This window comes from Episyrphus balteatus, chromosome 2 (genome assembly GCF_945859705.1).
Source record: "Episyrphus balteatus chromosome 2, idEpiBalt1.1, whole genome shotgun sequence".
Taxonomy (NCBI): domain Eukaryota; kingdom Metazoa; phylum Arthropoda; class Insecta; order Diptera; family Syrphidae; genus Episyrphus; species Episyrphus balteatus.
The window spans coordinates 132,671,479-132,689,575 of NC_079135.1; the positions used below are offsets into that span (position 1 = coordinate 132,671,479).

Below are 18,097 nucleotides of genomic sequence, written 5' to 3' on the forward strand. Positions count from 1 at the left end.
TTTGTCCCGGGTTTAGCTGTCAGAAATATGGTCACCGGAGTTATAACAGAAACCAAGAATCTAATCTAAATCTAAAAATATTTTAGGTGAAAGAGTGTTTTGGAAATAAGGAAATAAGACTGCGATAAGTCCGATAAAATCAAAGGGTTCCCTCAAGAAATTTATTTAAAATGTTGTCTTTCCAATGGGAATAACGAATAAAATAATTTTATACATTTTTTTCATATGTGAAAGCGTGTTATTTTTAGGTTTATAATGGAAAAAGTAATTAATAATAGCGGTACCCTATTGAAATTCAGCAATTATGCTACTTTCGAGATTAGAAACAGCAAAAATGATGTGCGGCCTTAATGAAATTTGGTAAAAAAGCAAGGATAGGATAGAAAGCAAGAATAAAGGGTTTTCGTAAAAGGTGTTTTTTTTTAACGAATTCACCATTTTGCAAATCAAATTCACCTTCTGGTAATAAATGCATGAATTTTTCAAATATTTATCCCTATAGGTATAGGAACCAGGTATTTAAACAGAAGTTGGGAAAGTGTCGTGAGTGGATGAGGCACAAAGTTCTTTTAAGAATAGAAGAAAAAATTCCAACAATTATTTTAGAGAAATTCGTACTAAGCAGTACTTCTTCAGAGCTCCAGGAACATTCTTAACTCTTTAAATTTTAATAAAAGTGGTTATACTGCTTTTAAATAAAATATAGTCAAAGCTTATCTTTTTCTTTAAGATAATTGAATAGTGTATTCAGAATTTCTAAAATATTTTTAATTTTTTTTTACGAAATTTTCTCAAACACTGCTTAATAATTTCGTGTAAATGTATTTATGTTTTAAACTAGTACGCTAGTATCAGTCAGTACTTTTACTTTTTTGTAAAATATATAACTTATTTCCATGATCGGATGTCAAAGTCCTTGAACTAAACAGAAGCTTAGAAAAAATTCAGTTAGCCCCTAGTTAAACAATGATTTCAGACTCTAAATTTAATAAGCAACCACTGGCGATTAAGATTCATATCACAATTACCAATTTAGAGCAACTGTTATTACTCAAAAGAACATTTATGAACAAAAGAAATAAAAACGATGTCAAAACGGACCCCTGAGGCACCCCATCATTTATTTATTTTCGTAATATTTAGCGCCCCATTTATTGGACCGCCCTTAACCCAGCTATGGATTATGGACATTACCTTTATGCGGTAGATTCTATATTGTTGTTAAGCAGCTTAAGTCACATACAAGATGGCAGGCAGGCAGGCAAAACGGGCGATGTATATAAACATTCTCAAACAAAAAAATATAGCAATCGAAAAAAATAGAAAAAGTGTCAATCGCACAAAAATCGATTCCAAATGAGAAAAAAGTCATTTAATCCTTATACCTATCTCGTATAGAAGAGTCGTATCGTAATACTCACTGCTGCATGAATTTGAAAAACCAGAACGAGAACGAACAAATTGCGACGAAGACGACATCTATACAAAACGAATACGACAACGATGATGATGATGACTACTTCGATGATGATGATGTCGAGGACGAGGACAATTTTTCCATATTATGGCACGTAGCTATAACAGTCGATATCAATCGATAAACCACATTTAATTCAAACACACATACAAATATACAAAAAATATAGGTAGGAAAAAGGTTTGTATAAATGTTCTGTGTACGCGACCTTGTTCAGTTGAAACTTGCAAAAGCAAAAGAAAAGGAACATTTCAATCGACAATATATAAATGTGTGTTTTCTTTGGCATTGAAGTATCCAAGTACCAGCACCAGTAGCATTTGCCACCAGTAACACTGGTATGGATTGCCAACCCAGGCCCAGGCACATGACTATCTATCATCAGAAGTTGGAGAGAGCATCTCCAAGAGTATCCTCCTCGTCCTCATGACTGATTTCCACATCATATCGTTTCATTCATTTCATTTCTTTGGAGTGTGCTGCTCCAGCTCCTGCTCTTGCTCTTCGGATATAACACTTGGCATATGCACATTATTGCACACACAATGCACACAAATGTGCTGCACTGTGTATCCACCTTTAAAGCGACCGCTATATCACTTCCTCTTACCTGTATTCGTTCCTTCTGTGTCGTGTGTATCACGTCGATATGTTTATGTAAGGGCCAGGAGATGAAAGCTGAATAGAATAGAAAATTCAATAGGATCAGAAAATGGTGCGATGTGGGATGCGACTGACTGCTGCGAGCATATAAAGTAATATACTACTGCCACACAGTGGGACGAATGTTTAAAAAAATCGGCATTTCTAATATCTCGTGTTAAAGTGACTGAAACTACGCAAAGTTACATTAGGACGTCTATTTACACCTGAATCTATGAATTAAACATGAAAACCAAATTAATGGAAACGTTTTAGTTAGGAAATTCATTTTTATTTAAATAAAAGAGTTGAGCAGCGAACTTTTGTTTAGGATTTTCTTTAACTCTTCTGTTGACTCTTCTAAGCCAAAAAGTTGTTGAATTCTCAAACACACGTTATCAAATTCACTTGTTCTCGCACTATCCAGCCAAGTTTCTAAAATTTTGCCATTTTTGAACCTAAAAATTTTTTTTAAGTACTTGGCGCAAAATTGCCGCAAGATTTTTTTCTTGATTCATTTAGAAGACACTTTACTGAGTATAAAACCATAAAAACCCCAGAGAGGTTTATAGGTGTAAGAAAGAAAATTTTACTTAAAGTCAAAAAATTTGGAAAACCAAGAATAAAAAAAAACACAACAAAAAAAAATTTGTTTGCTATTAACTTTTAATTTTAATACCTTGATGAGTATTATTATCCATTATTAAATAAATTTTTTTGCCGCACAAAAAAATTTGGGAGTAATACAAATTACAACCTGATTTTTCAGATCGAAAAAAAAATTTAACTTGAAAATGTTTGGGGCTCTATAACTTTTGCACTAATTGTTCAACGCAAATAATTTTGATGTAGTTAGAACCTAAATATATTAAGGATGATATACCAATCACTCAAAAGTACCGCAATAATGTTCGATTTTTTTATTTATTGCGTCCCACTGTGTGCCACCTCCTTATACTCCTTCTAAGCTATCTACTACACATCAAAGCACATTTTGTAAAGAAGGGGACAATATTCAATAAATGTTGTGTATAGGTAGATCCAACACAAAAACATATATTATTACTCTTCTAATTCCCTCCTAAGCCATTCACTAATAGAAGGACACAAGAAGCACAAAGGAGTTGCAGGTACAAAACATCTAGTTGATGTCGTAGATATATTATAGAGAATAGATTGTAGTCCCTTTTGGAATAATAATAGATGGATGTGTTGTAAAGGTTTCTCTCTCTATATACATCAATCAAAAATTTATAATTACGGAATAAATTATATCCTCCACCGACCGCTGTCATTCATAATTAACTTGCTGCCTCCCATGTGTGTGCCTATTGCCTATGCTATAGGTGTATTATAGAAGGTGTGTGTGGTATACCTCTACTTCCAGATCCAGACTCTCTTTCATGACCTACCTACTACCTACAATATCCTTCAACCTTCACATTTATGTATGTACCACCTATCCACTTGTAAAATATAGGACAGAGATTTAATTCCATTTGATTGAAATTTCTATTAGTAAAATTGTGAATACACACATTCAAACACATATTACACGCCGACACGTCAACCCAATTGTATGATGATGTGAATAAATTTGTATACACATTATATTTGAACCTATTCCATGTTAAACTGTAATGCTATGTGTGATCCTTTGGCATGTGCAAGGATTAACTTTGAAATTTTGTGTCATAAAAAAAAATTAATATATATTTTTTTTTAATTTATTACAATAAATTCACTGTTAACTGAGTAAACATCAGCGAAAGCCCATTACTCCCCCCTCATGGCTCTGATATAAAATATGTAAAAAAGGATATAATGATGAATTGACAGAAGCAATGGTATAATCCTATGGTATCGTTGCTTCAATAAATACCTGATAAGATAGGATTAAATTTGACATTTCGCTATGCCGCGTTAATTCTGAAATTAATTTATAAATAAAATATACAAACAAAAAAATTTACTATACCTATAGGGGAATCTTATTTATATAAATACGTGTAGGTATGCTTTATTTAAAGTTAAATAAAAGAGCAATAGTATAGTGTAAATTTGTAGAGTGAAATGGTTTATTGTAATTTTTTTAACCAATATTTACATTTGTAATTTTATACAATTTACATATTTATGAATTATCATTTGAGAAGTCTTTGAGAAGATTAAAAGCCAAACCAAACTTTCCTTGAATGGACTGCAAAGTGCACAATAAATCTTAGCGTGGTACTGACCTCGATTGAAGACAAATCACATTTTCCGTCGAAAATGCAACTTCAATATGTTCTGCAATGCAAACTTATGTTCAAAAACACAATAGGAATTTCCATGAGCTTTCAAATTTTTCAAAAATGCAAGCAAACACACCCGCAGCAAATACTATATTGAAAGGTCCTGCGGCGAAAGCTATTGAAGAAAAATTATGACAACTGGGACGAAACGGAAACATTCTTTCTTTGAAAAAGATATAAATTAAAAACAAAATTTTTATTATTGAAAAGATAACTATTATTTTATTTTAAATTTATTTTAGTTTTAAAACTTAATATTTACAACATTTATTTTAAAATAATCCTGTGTTTTATATATTTACATACTTTTTAAACGGCTTCGATATTTTTTTATTTTTTTCTGATACAAGAAAATAAATTGCAAGACTGGTTTGGAGTTCGAAACGTTTGAAAAGGATTTTTTTAAATTTTAAATTATTTTTAAATTGTTTGCTTAGTTTTTATTTTTAAGTTTTAGACTCTTTAAACCCTTCTGCGACCTTATCGGGTGTTAAATATGACTGACAAACATTTTTTTAAGTCAGGATTAATAGTCGGCAAAAGTTGTATTACCATAGGTAGAAAAATTTAAACTAACCAGCAATTAGTTTCATTGAAGAAAATATTACACATACACCACAGTGACCATCAAAATTTAAATTTTAAATAAATATTACGACGAAATGCTAAAAATAAGTTTTTTTGTTCTACTCTGCTTGTTTGAAGAGTGATGGTAGCACCGATGTTCTAAAATGATCAAAGTTGCCCGACAAACAATTTTGGTTCTATAAAGCTTTACAGATGCAATTGTTGCTTCTGTAAAGCATTATAGAAGCAAAATTGTTAGTAGGGTGGTTTAATGTTGAAAAAACCTACATGAAACATTTTTGTATTAAAGTTGAAACAACGTACAAAAAATTAAAACTTTTATCACACTTCAGTTAGATAGCCTAATGGTAAAGTACTCTTCAAGTGATCCAAGAGATGTAGGATCGATCCCCAGTGGCTTCCGTTTTTTTTTTTTTTTTTTATTTAACTTTTTTCAAAAGTGAAACAATTCTGATTTAAGGAATTTTATATTCAAAAACCACTTTAAAGTGGCATCGTTCTACTTTGATTTTAATTGTATTTAATTATTGTCATCAAAGAAAAATCATTTGGAAAAGTAGCTAAATCAAAGTTGTTTTCGTTGATTTTAAGTTGTTTTTTCTCTCAGTGTATTAGGTAAATACGTTGCAGATTTTAATATTAGTTTACTATTACTGAAATATTTTAAATTTAAGATTTTGTTTATACCTAACACTATAGTGCCAGAATTATATGAGTGGCAACTTCCCTTTAAATTTGTCACTCATATGTCAAACGTTCTTGTAATAATTATAAAGACAAGTAATGAAAAGATTTATTCTTTTATAACGGCTTGTCAATATTAAAAAAAAAAAATGACGAAAAATAAACTAGAAAAATTCTCTCAATAATACTGACAAGATTGTTGGGCTAACAGCAGACCTCTTCATTTTACAACACAACTACGCCGGCAACCGCACGGAGAAAAAGACATATTAAAACAAATAGAATCTGTATTAAATTAAACGGGTTTCTACTTGTTTTGTTTTGCCAAGAACACTGCCGTCTTAAAATAAGCAGACAAATATTCTTAATTATTTTCACTAACACAAAGCAAAATGTATGCCCAGACTAAATTAAAAGAAGAAAATCCTTGTAAATGAAGGTGAACGTCCTTTAATTTTTATTTAATGTATCAATATCAACTATCATGCACATAAAATTGATGAGAAACCTTTCAATTTAAAGCATATACACTTAAGTTTATTAAAAATAAAAAAATTTTTATTGTTGCAATTTTGTATTGCCTCCAAAATTTTCCGAAATAAAACTCAATTGTTTTTTGTTGCGATCAATATATTTCGGCAACAAGTGCCATCTTCAGGATCTTAAAAATAAATTCACAAATTCCCAAATTAGAAATTTTTTTGTTAAATTAAATAAAGTTCACTTTGATTTTAACAGATTTTTAAATGGATTCTGTTTAATTTTATAAGAAATCATATTATTTTAAAAAGATCAATTTAGTAAGAGTATCATCTTAATTCTAAGACCCTTACTTTTTTCTTTGAAAGTGCAAACAAATTTTTGGATAGGAAAAGCCTTAGAAAAGGCAGTTAGAAAAACGTATCTTCCTGTAATTTTTAGATCCAAAAAGCCGAATTTGTAAAATAAAAATTGAGTTTTATTTTCAGAATTTTTGCAATGGCTGTTAGCCAATATTTTATTCTAATGAATATGAATTGAGGAAATCCTAAAGTATTTTTTTCACCTGAATGACGATTAAGACTTTGTTACAACCTTAATTTAACAGTTTCCGGTAGTGTAAAGTTATATTTCCATCTATTCTTCAGAATGCGGGTTTAAAATAAAATGCAAGACTGGGTCGCACGAACTTGCTCTTAGAGTTCAAGTTGCTTAAGTTTTTAAGACTTTTTATATAGAAACTTGGGAAATGTAGGTATATAAAAACAAAAACAAAAAAAAAAAACAAATAAAAAAAAAATTCATTTTTCAAAAAAAATAAAACAATATCTGAAATCAAATCGCCCCACAAAACAAGTACGCAGTTTTATTTGATATATTAAGGTGCATTTTTAGAAAAAAAATTTTCAAAATCGTTAGAGCCGTTTTTTAAAAACACTAATTTTTTGAAAAAAAAAGTTTTAAAATAAAATTGGTATTCCATTTTGTAGAAATCACTAATCAACATCTTAAAATAAAATTTCAAAAAAATTCAATATCCCGTATTCGAAAATTTGATGTTTCAAAAAAAAAATTTCAAAATTTTTTCAAAAATCCAAAAATTTCTTTTTTCAAAATTTTATTTTTGGCTTATATTTAAAGTATATAAATGCTTTTGTATAAAAAAATTTCGTTGAAATACAATGAGCAGTTTTGCAGAAAATCCGACTTGAAAAAAGCGGTCCTATGTCAGGTACCGTTAATAATGATTTTCAAAAAAAAATTTTTTCTTCGAAAGATAGACCTGGTTTAAAAACTAACATTTGAATTTTTTTAACAAAATCTTTGGAGCCGTTTTCGTGAAATTAAACTTTTCCGAAATTTTTGTATGACAGGTACCGTTATTTTTGGACCAAAAAAATTAATTCCAAAAACCCCTCTGGAGAGCCTCCAAAAAATGCTACATACCAAGTTTGAAGTCAATCGGTCCATCCGTTTAGGCTGTAGCTCCTTATACAGACAGACAGACAGACAGACTGACAGACAGACGGACAGACGGACTTTTTTGGCATTCTCTACCATCGTAATGTCATGGAAAAATGTTATCTCAACTTTTTTTTTTGTACGAATGCATAACTTGATATATAGTACCTATATCGCAAGTAAAAATAATGTAAAAATCAGTTTAACTAAGTTTTTTTGAAACTCAAATCAAATCTACTTAACACCTAGCTTTAATGATAAAAGCCTCCATAGTCCATAAAAATAGCCAACACCTCTTTCGATTTCTGGCTAAGCACTCTATTTTTACATTTTGCAAAACCTATAAATAAATCCGATATTGATCATTCCTACACCGAAAAAAAAAACCAATATCAATTTAACATTTTTTAAATATCAAATTAACATTTTTTAAATATCAGCCAAAAATGCTCTATAAAATGTGTTTTATGATATTTAAAATGTTAAAACAACATTTTTATTATCAGGATGATATTTAAATGTCACATTTTGGAAATTTTTTTTGATATTTTATTATCATTTTTTCATATCAATTTCTCATTCCAAATTATTGAAAAAAATTAAATAAAAAATTTTTAATGTGTACTAATTTAAAGGCGCTTTGTGTTTTTTCGAAGTAAAATATATGATTTACTGAGAAAATTTGATCGGCACTAAAATTTTACTTCACATAGTTTGGGAGAAAGTAACAAAACAATTATATCACCTATAATAGGAAAAATAATATCACCATTATTTTGTAAAGAATATTCCCTTTCAGAATTGTTTTGAAAAAAGAAAGAAAATTCTTAAAATAATAAAAATGAAAAGGAAAGAAATAGGTTTCATTAAAATGAAAAGGAAAGAAATAGGTTTCATTATAATAAACTAAAACGTAAAATCGAGTCAACATTGATATTTTAATTGTAAAAGTGAAATTTTCACTATCCACTTTAACTTAAAAAAATGTTAAAATGATATTTTAATTGTCAAAGTGAAATTTTCACTATCCCACCTGAAATTAAAAAATGTCAAAATGATATGATAAAATATCAAAATTGATATTTTAATTGTTGGACGACTTTTGTCACTGAAAAATGTTAATTTGATAGCTGTTATTATCAAATTTTTTTTTCGGTGTATAGACTAGTTCAACAGTTTCAATGGACAAATGCAAAAAAGTTGCATATGCCACGCATCTCAATGAAGCCATATTGCCACTTTAGTCTCCTTGACACTCCCTTTTTCAACAATAATCGTATTACAACTTTATGACTTGTTTTATTTTGGCCATAAATCCGAATATCTTCACTTCTACATTCAAGACGCAATCTTCATTAAATCCACCTTCTCTATCTCTTGATCATAATCATTCATTAATTTTTGTTCATTTTTTTTTCGAATTTTTAGGCTTCAGACCAAAAGACGGTGGCCTGACACTTGCAAGTGCGCTGACTTTTAACGATGCCAAATAATCACCATTCGATTTCGCTCAACACCATCAGGACGACGACAACGACAACGACTACCCCGTTGTTGGTACATCTTTGGTTGGTCATCATCTTGACGGTGATTCTACTCCTCCCAACAACCGAAGTCAAATCGCTCAAGGTGTCGGGCATTAGCGAGGAGAAATCATCGGCAACAGCTTCATCTGAAGGACAACGATTCGCCATGGAGCCGCAAGATCAAACGGCTGTCGTTGGGTCACGTGTAACGCTTCCTTGCCGCGTCATGGGCAAAATTGGAGCCTTACAATGGACAAAGGACGACTTTGGCTTGGGCCAACACCGAAATTTAAGCGGTTTCGAGCGTTATTCAATGGTTGGCAGTGATGAAGAAGGTAAGATACTTCAAAAAAACCATTCATGATCATCTTTTCTCATTCTCATTCAAAATTATACGAAATTATGAGGAAATTATATGTGTGACGTGCGAATGATGTTTTTTTCTTTTCAGGCGATTTCTCTTTGGACATTTATCCAGTTATGTTGGATGATGATGCAAAATATCAGTGTCAAGTTGGCCCTGGACCCTTAGGTATAATATTTTTTTTCGAAATCTTAATTTGACATCATCTTTAAAATTGTTTTTTGATATGATTTTATAGGGGAACCTGGAATCCGTTCGAGATTTGCTAAATTGACGATATTGGTGCCGCCAGAAGCACCAAAAATTCTACAAGGTGACTATTTGGTTACAACAGAAGACCGAGAAATTGAATTGGAGTGTGTTTCCGTTGGTGGAAAACCAGCTGCAGAGGTAAGCTAATTCAAATTTTGTTCTTGAATTTTCAACAACATCTACAACGAAAGTAATATTGAGAAGCTCTGGTAAACATTATGAAAGACAGTGGTTTTGTTTCCTGCTAAACTCTTTTTAGCCGAGACACAGAATATAAAACATAGAGAAAAATATGGTTATGATATTTGCTAAGCTAAGATTCAAACAAACATAGAATTTTGTATAACAAATTATATTATGGTATAACAAAATGTCATGCGATTTAATTTAATTTTTGAAAATGATAAGGTAGGGTGGATATAATAGGGCAAATGTTCATTTACTTGACATTAATCTGTGACGGGGTGGAATTACTTCTCTATATAAACAGGTGAAGTAAATTCAATTCAACATCATCCTTACAAAAATGAATTAAGAGATGGACCCAATTAATTAATGCAGTGATGTTTTTGTATCAAAAATAATTCCGATGGAAAACTGATGCTTTGCAGGTAGGGTAGTGCTTTCATGCCATACAAAATGTTGTGATGCAAGAGAATTTTTCAGAAATTTCAAATCTTCAAAAAAGTTAATATCGTCGGTCTCATAACCTCGTAACTCCACTTTTTTTTCAAAAATGACTTTTGAATGACATTCTTTAGAAAATATGTCAGCAGAGCAACCCAGAAAATTTGGGGTCATTCCGAAAACTCTAAATAAACTTAAATTCAAATTTTGCACAGCGCGTTTCTTCACAACTACTCTGTTGTTTGTTTACTCTTTCGTCTCTCCTGTAAAATTTTGATTTTGGAAGTTAAGTTACGAGGTTTTCTCATGAGACCGACGATATACAATTTATAATGAGAGGAAGGAAAAGTGACGTCCATGGTATGTTACACAATTGGTAAACGTACAGCGCACAGTGTGTCGTCCCCTTATGATAAATCAATTTTATTTTTTTGTTAAAAATTAATATTTTTGCTATTAAAATATAATTAAGAAGTGTCTACTTATATGAAAACATATTTATCTTAGAAAATAACCCAGGTTATGTATTCAAAATAAGCTCCGAAACTTGAGTACCTCGGAAATCGAAAATATTTTGAGGAATTTATGGGAATCTTTGAAAGTGTATATTTCACGTTTGGTAATTGTTTGAAAAATTTTGTTAATGTTATTTTGTTTATTTGAGTGTTGTTGTAAAACGTATAACAAAAAAAAATTAAATTTATAAAATTATATATGAGTTATTAAAATTTCTTTGATAAATGGCCAAAAAAAAAAATTCAATTTTTAAACTTAATTAAAAAAAAAACCTATAAAATCATATCGATAATTTTTTTATATTATTTTGCCTTAGGCCTAAACTTAATATTGGCAAAGTTTGGTCTGCTTCTGTTTGCGATTACCAGAGATATTCACATTTATGTGCTACGAGTCAAGTACTCAAAATAATTCATTTTTTGAGAAACATCTTCAAGGGGATCACAAAAATGAAAAAATCGATGTTTTTAATAATTTTTAGCCATACACAAGTAACAAAAAGCTGTTTATGTAATTAAAAATATTTTAAATATTGTTTTCAACAAGAAAAAAATTATATTTTTCTGCATACTAAATTTTTAATGTAATGACTTGACCCGGCCACGCTCTACTGTGTATTATAGCGTATTTACCAACCTCGCCGATATAAGAATTTACGAAAATGCAAATAAAACGTTATTTCAAAATTTGAAATCGATTGACAAAAAACTATTCGAGATTTGCTATGAAACGCTAATAAACATACGATTTTTTTGTATAGAGAAGATAAACAAAACAAGTTGACTTCAACTTAAGATTTCTCAAAGTAGAAAAAAGATATTGAAAAGATTTAAACGGGCTTTAAAAGAAAACATTTAGTTCTTTTAGAAACTGTCACAAATTTATTTAAAATAAATCACCACGTTCAAGAACATAACCTCAAAAACTGTTAAAAAACGACATTTCAGATTTTCTAACGGGAATATTTCAAAAACGTGATATGATAGAATTTTTCTGACTTCGGATTCGGAGTTTTTTGAAAATCGTTCAGCACACCAAAAACCTTACGAAAAGTATATTTTTGTTTATATATAAAAAAAAATTAATTTTGCTCACAAGTGGCTCCTTCAATAAATGTTAATTTCATAAATTATACTAAAAAAAAAAGTAATAGGTTGTTTAATTTGTTAATTGTTAATGTATTTTTTTTCTATTCCTGCCATAAAAACACAAAAAAAGATATTAAAACTCCAAAAACTAAGCTGCAAGTATTTACGATAAACTTTTGTATGGGATCGACACACTGTGCAGCGGCGTTGGATAAATAGCCTAATTTAACTACCGTATAGAAAAGATTCACTTTGTAAACGGCTTATTTTGGTTAAAGGTATAACTATAATGGCCACTTTTTGCAAAAAGTGTGAAATTTACAAAAGTAAAAATTTTTTTTTCTTCCTAGCGCGATTTTTTCTTTTGGAAAAAACTACAAAAATTGTTTATATAACCAAAAAATAAGCTTACTGTATCATTTTTTTAATTTTGCGTTCGGAAAAGGTGTCACAAATTGAATTTGAAATTTTTCCCTTTTGTCAAAAAGCGGCCGTTGTAGTTATACCTTAATTAGGGTTGCCAGATATACCTACTATGACAAAACCAGTAATGGAGATGCAAAATCCCATACTTGCCTGGGGTCAAAGGTCACACCATTTTTTATTTTAAAAATGGTAGTTTTAAGACAAAAATGATGTTCTACAAAATTGTAGCTGTGGTTATTTTACAAGAAATTGTCATACACAGTTTTCTTGTTCAATTTTTTTCCTTTCTTTGACAATTTTTCGTCCATTCTTACTGGACTATTATTATTGGAAGAATGCATCAGATAACAAAAAATTGAGCAGATTACAAAACAAAATAAAAACCCCTCGGTTTTTTGAAAAAAGCAATGAATTAAGAGAATCATACAAGTAGTGAGATACAGAAAGGTTTGAAAAGATTACAATCCCGTACAACTAATAGAAACTTTCCCGGACGTTTCCCACACAGGCAAAAAAGAGTGCATGTCCGGGAAAACCCAGACATATGGCAACCCTAACCTTGATAGAAAAAGTTCACCAACTTTGATGAAAGTTTGGGTTGAAAATTACATAGATCAGTAGGCAGCTTTTTTAGTGACGCAAAGAAGTTCTATATTTAAACATGTTTTTAGGGAAAAAGGGACATTGCAAGGGTCATAGCTTGAAAAAAAAAAACTTAAGACCGGCTTCACAGTCAGCCAGGGGCGGTAAGTCAATGCATATTTCTTCAAGCAAAAAGTTACTAAAGTTTCCAATTTTGGGCACTTACGGGTCTCTTATAAAACTAAGTTTTGACTGTGAAACTGGCCATTAGTTTTATCAACTATTGTTTACTGAAACTGCACATTAAGTTTACAACATTGCCCACTTAAATATTACACAACCTAAAAAATAATTTTTTAACTATACGCATGGAAATGTCTTACAATTGAGCTGTAATGTATTACTCTTGGTTGCAAAAAAAATTGCACCAAACTAGCTTGTAGGTATGCGATGAATTTTTCAGTTTTAAGCACATAAATTCTTAAGAGTGCATATTACTTTTTCTACAAATCAGTTAATGAAGATAAAACTTAATATAACTTGAGCGTTACCACAGTACGCAACCACAGGTAGGAAACTTCTTGAAATAAATTACTATAAAGGTTAAAAACTTTGTCCCATAATGTAAGACAAGTTGTATAGGCAATAGGACAAGGGTCAAAATGCTTTTGCAGCAATGAAACTAGCATACAAAGTGTGAAGTTTTTTGAAAATCATATGTGTGGTTATAGAGATATTACTGTGTGAAGTGATATTAAAAATACATTTAGAAGAATAATCCTTTGGAAAGTCTCTTCTTTTCTGTTTCTTAAAGCGCTCTTGCAGTTCAAATATGTAAGTTCAAAGAAATATACATAAATTGTTTTGCTACGTTCTATTGGCGTCAAGTTTCATGAAACTCGTAATTTGTCAGGAAAATATAAGACACCGGTCTTAAATGGCAAAAATATAATCTCTTCCTTATTACAACAAAAATTGTAACTCTATACTGCTAAAGGTTAAGTCCATTTTCTTATGAAGATAGTTGGTAAGGATCATATCAACCACAACCTTTTCAAATGAAACGGAAACTATGTTTGACGGTAGTTGATGAGAGCAATATGAACAAATTTGAAAAGTTGTGAAAGTAAATGTTTAAAAAACAAGATTAAAAACAGGGAAAAGGACCAACGCTTAACGCAGCCAACTTACATTGCTGCGCTTTTAATGTCGCCAAAGTGAAAGCTTAGTTCAGTGAATGATGAGAACCATACAGACAATAACTGTGAAGCAGATTTACTTTTTATCAGTTAGTGTCCTTGTTATAGCCGGATACATTTCTAATCGCAGGAACATAAATCGTTTCTAGTCCACTACTGGCCAGAACAAAGAAATTTCTGCCCTTTGTTACTCGATAATAGAGAATAAAATGATAGGTTTGAATAGCAGGTTTTAAGGACTTCTGAGTAATCTTGGTGAGCTCTATAAAACTAAATTTAGATAAGAAAACAGTTTTCACAAAAATATGAATAGTTAAAATCAGAGCTGCATCTGAGGACTTAAATCTTAAAACCTTCATTAAATTGACTACACTATTACAGATTTATTGTAAAATTTATATAAACTTTTTTTTTGTATTTTACAGATAACATGGATAGATGGTCTCGGCAATGTTCTATCTAATGGTATTGAATATGTTAAAGAACCTTTAGCTGATTCAAGAAGATCAACTGCCAAATCAATACTTAAATTAGCACCTAAAAAAGAGCACCATAACACAACATTTACATGTCAAGCACAAAATACTGCAGATCGAACATATCGTTCTGCTAAACTTTTATTAGAGGTAAAAGATTTATTATATTAACATAAAATAAAAAGAAAATGTTATAAATATTTTTTTGTTTTTAGGTTAAATATGCTCCTAAAGTAACCGTTTCTGTTGTTGGTGGATCTTTGGCTGGTGGAAGAATACCAGAAGGAGCTGAAGTTATACTTTCATGCCAAGCTGATGCTAATCCAAAAGAACTGAGTTATAAATGGTTTATTAATGATGAACTTGTTACTGGAGATTATACTACAAAAATGGTGAGGATACTTTTTTAAATAAAATCATCCTAAAAATATGCAACAGTTTTAAATTTTTCTTTAAAAACTAAATAAAAACAATTATTTTTTAGATTATTCACAACATATCACGACAATATCACGATGCTATAGTTAAGTGTGAAGTATTTAATGCAGTTGGCAAGAGCGAAGAAAGCGAAACATTAGACATAAGTTGTAAGTATCTAAACTTGACAAAGGTTTTCTTCAAAATTCAACAACCATTTTTTAATTTCCCAGATGGTCCAGTTTTTAAACATCGACCAGAATCAGTTGAAGCTGATATCGGAAGTACTGTTAATTTAAGATGTGAAGTCGATGGCAATCCGCCCCCAGAAATCGAATGGATAAATGAGAACTCCGAAAGAGTAAGTAAACTAATTTTGACCCAAAATGTTCGACTTTCTTTACAGAAGTTTATTATTTCTAGGTTGTGGGTACCTCATCCAATCTCACCCTAAAAGTCAATTCTGATTCAGCTGGCCGTTACTATTGCAAAGCCAATGTTATAGGTTTTACAGAAATTGGAGCTGAAGCTACAGTTTATGTCAAACGTGCTCCCATCATAACATCGCACAAAGTTCAATTTGGCTCTATAGGCAATAGAGTTAAAGTTGATTGTTTAGCATTTAGTGTTCCAAAGTCTGATAATATAATATGGCTCTTCGAAGGCCATCCAATCAATGTCAGTTTTGATGATGCATACACTTTGGAGGAGCAACATTTTCCCGAAGGTGTTAAAGCTTCTCTGATTATAAGAGAAAGCCAATCCAGTCAATATGGCAAATACAATTGTACAGTTGTAAATAGTTATGGAAGTGATTCCATAGTGATTACTCTTATACCAGAAAGTAGGTTAAAAATTGTTCCTTGAAGTCCTTTAATTTAATAATACTTTTTTTTCAAACAGGAACAATTCCTTATTTCTTTGTTGTGATGGGATCTGTGACAGGTGTTGCTGTAATTATTATGGTGGCCATGCTTGTTGTGGTCTATCTTAAGCGAGCCAAGAAGAAGCCTCTTCCAGCCGATGTTATCCCAGAGGGTAGGGTCAATGATAAACTAAATGACATGAAAACCGATATCCGCTCTGGAGGATATGACGTTGACTACTCAGAAACCTGCTCGGGATCAGAGAGCTTAGCGATAAATTTGACATCAGCACCAATGCCAGATATTGCAACGAAAGGTGGAACCTTAGGAGTACCACTAGCTGGTCCAGTCAAGCTTACTAATGAGGATAGGTAAGAACACCTTGAAAAACTCTCCATTTGATTTCTTTCTATAATTTATTTCTGACTTTAAAGGTTTTCTGGTGAGTTCAGTGATCGTTATAATCGTTGTATGGTGAAGAATCAAAAGAACCAGGACATCAAAGATAATAACGGTTATGCACCGTACTTTGAATATGCCCTCGATTACAGCCCACCAACGGATAGTATAAGCAAGTCAGCCTCAAACACCTTGACAACATCAACTACCCTACCCCACTACAATAATCCCATATCATCGGGCAATATGAGCCTTCCAAGAGCTCGAAATGAACCCCAATATGTGCAAAGTGCAATGCAAAATGGTTTTCTAGGTAAATCCAACTTCTTTATCTATGATTTCAAAGCCTAATTATAACTTTCTTTACAGGACAACCTTTGCTGCAAAATGGCTTAGCCATAGATAGCAGATTTAGTGCGATTTATGGCAATCCATACCTACGAACATCGAGTACAATACTCCCACCTTTGCCACCGCCAAGTACAGCTAATCCAGCAGCAACACCTGCTCCACCACCATATCATGCTCCTAGAAATCATCCTTCTAGCATAAGTGGCAGCACTGCTGCAACGTCCCTAAAGAGCTTTGGTCCCAGTGCCATAGGCATTGGAAGTATCGGAAGTAATAGCAACAGCAATCTGACAGCGAGTAGCAATACACTACACTCCATTGCACCCCTGACAACGATACAATCCCCGTCGCAGGCGCTCAACCAAAGTCCTTCGGGACAATTCATATTGCCCTCGAATGGCAATACGAAAAAAGGTGCTTTAGCCACGCATGTTTAATACAAAAAAAAAACTTAGACTTATAGCAAAACAAATCAATTCAAAAAATGAAAGTTTATACCATATTGTGATTTCTAGAGTTAATTATAAAAAAATTTTAAAAAATTAAAAAAAGAAAAAAAAAATCAATGCATATATAAAAAAAATTAATAAAACAAAAAAAAAACAATATGATTTGTTTTTCATAACGGAAAGTAGATAGATTGTAAATGTTTTTATAAGCCAAATTAATTAGTTAAAAAATAAAAATTAAACTTAAATTAAATTAATAAAAAAAAACGAAAAAATAAATATAAATTTAAATTAAAAAAAAAAATGAAACACGTATCAATTAAGAATCTAGTAAGTGTATGTGAATATAAATTATATATATAATATAAATATATGAAAAATGCTGCCTTATTATTCCTTGTAAATTCTGATCTAATTTATAACGAAAAAGTGAGACGTACTTATATCTCTATATAAAAATAATAAAAAAAAATCTATTAGATGAATCTAATAATTTCACTCAAAAAAAAATGTTATTTTGTTTTCTTTATTATTGCATGCGGATAGAATGTTAAAAAAAAAACTAAAAGAAAAAAAATACAAAAATTATTCTCCATCACTTAAATTTTAATAAAAAAAAATATCATACCTACATTTTTTTAAGTAATATTTTTTACTTTCAACAAAAATTAAATTTAAAATTTTTATTTTCCCACCAAAAAAAAAGCATAGGGTCATTACGTGGGCAGTTTTCCCTATGAAGAGTCATCTTTTTCTGTACATCGAACAACAGTGGATTTATATTCTTAAAATAAGGGTCACATGATTCCGAATTTTAAGGGATTATAAAAAAAAAACAGCCCTAACTTTGTTAAAAATGTGCAATTTAAATCCTAATATCCTTTATTTTAAGATCTAAAGACAGAACTTTTTTCTGATTTTATATCTGACTTA

At 30.8% G+C, this 18,097-nt stretch overlaps 2 protein-coding genes across 2 annotated transcripts in view; one reads left to right on the forward strand and one right to left on the reverse strand.

The window, feature by feature from the left end:
* The window catches only part of LOC129908647 (irregular chiasm C-roughest protein), a 50,861-nt gene extending 33,509 nt beyond the window's left edge, over positions 1 to 17,352 (forward strand). Inside the window, exons 2-12 of the mRNA XM_055985300.1 lie at positions 9,055 to 9,487; positions 9,604 to 9,684; positions 9,755 to 9,906; positions 14,632 to 14,832; positions 14,898 to 15,074; positions 15,167 to 15,269; positions 15,333 to 15,460; positions 15,523 to 15,943; positions 16,003 to 16,336; positions 16,400 to 16,677; positions 16,734 to 17,352. Of these exons, the coding sequence (XP_055841275.1) occupies positions 9,109 to 9,487; positions 9,604 to 9,684; positions 9,755 to 9,906; positions 14,632 to 14,832; positions 14,898 to 15,074; positions 15,167 to 15,269; positions 15,333 to 15,460; positions 15,523 to 15,943; positions 16,003 to 16,336; positions 16,400 to 16,677; positions 16,734 to 17,152 (2,673 nt within the window). The 5' untranslated portion in view covers positions 9,055 to 9,108 and the 3' untranslated portion in view covers positions 17,153 to 17,352. The remainder of the gene's footprint in view (positions 1 to 9,054; positions 9,488 to 9,603; positions 9,685 to 9,754; positions 9,907 to 14,631; positions 14,833 to 14,897; positions 15,075 to 15,166; positions 15,270 to 15,332; positions 15,461 to 15,522; positions 15,944 to 16,002; positions 16,337 to 16,399; positions 16,678 to 16,733) is intronic.
* LOC129908648 (irregular chiasm C-roughest protein) overlaps positions 1 to 18,097 on the reverse strand; it is a 209,882-nt gene that overhangs the window by 180,577 nt on the left and 11,208 nt on the right. The gene's annotated exons all lie outside the window — the stretch shown is intronic.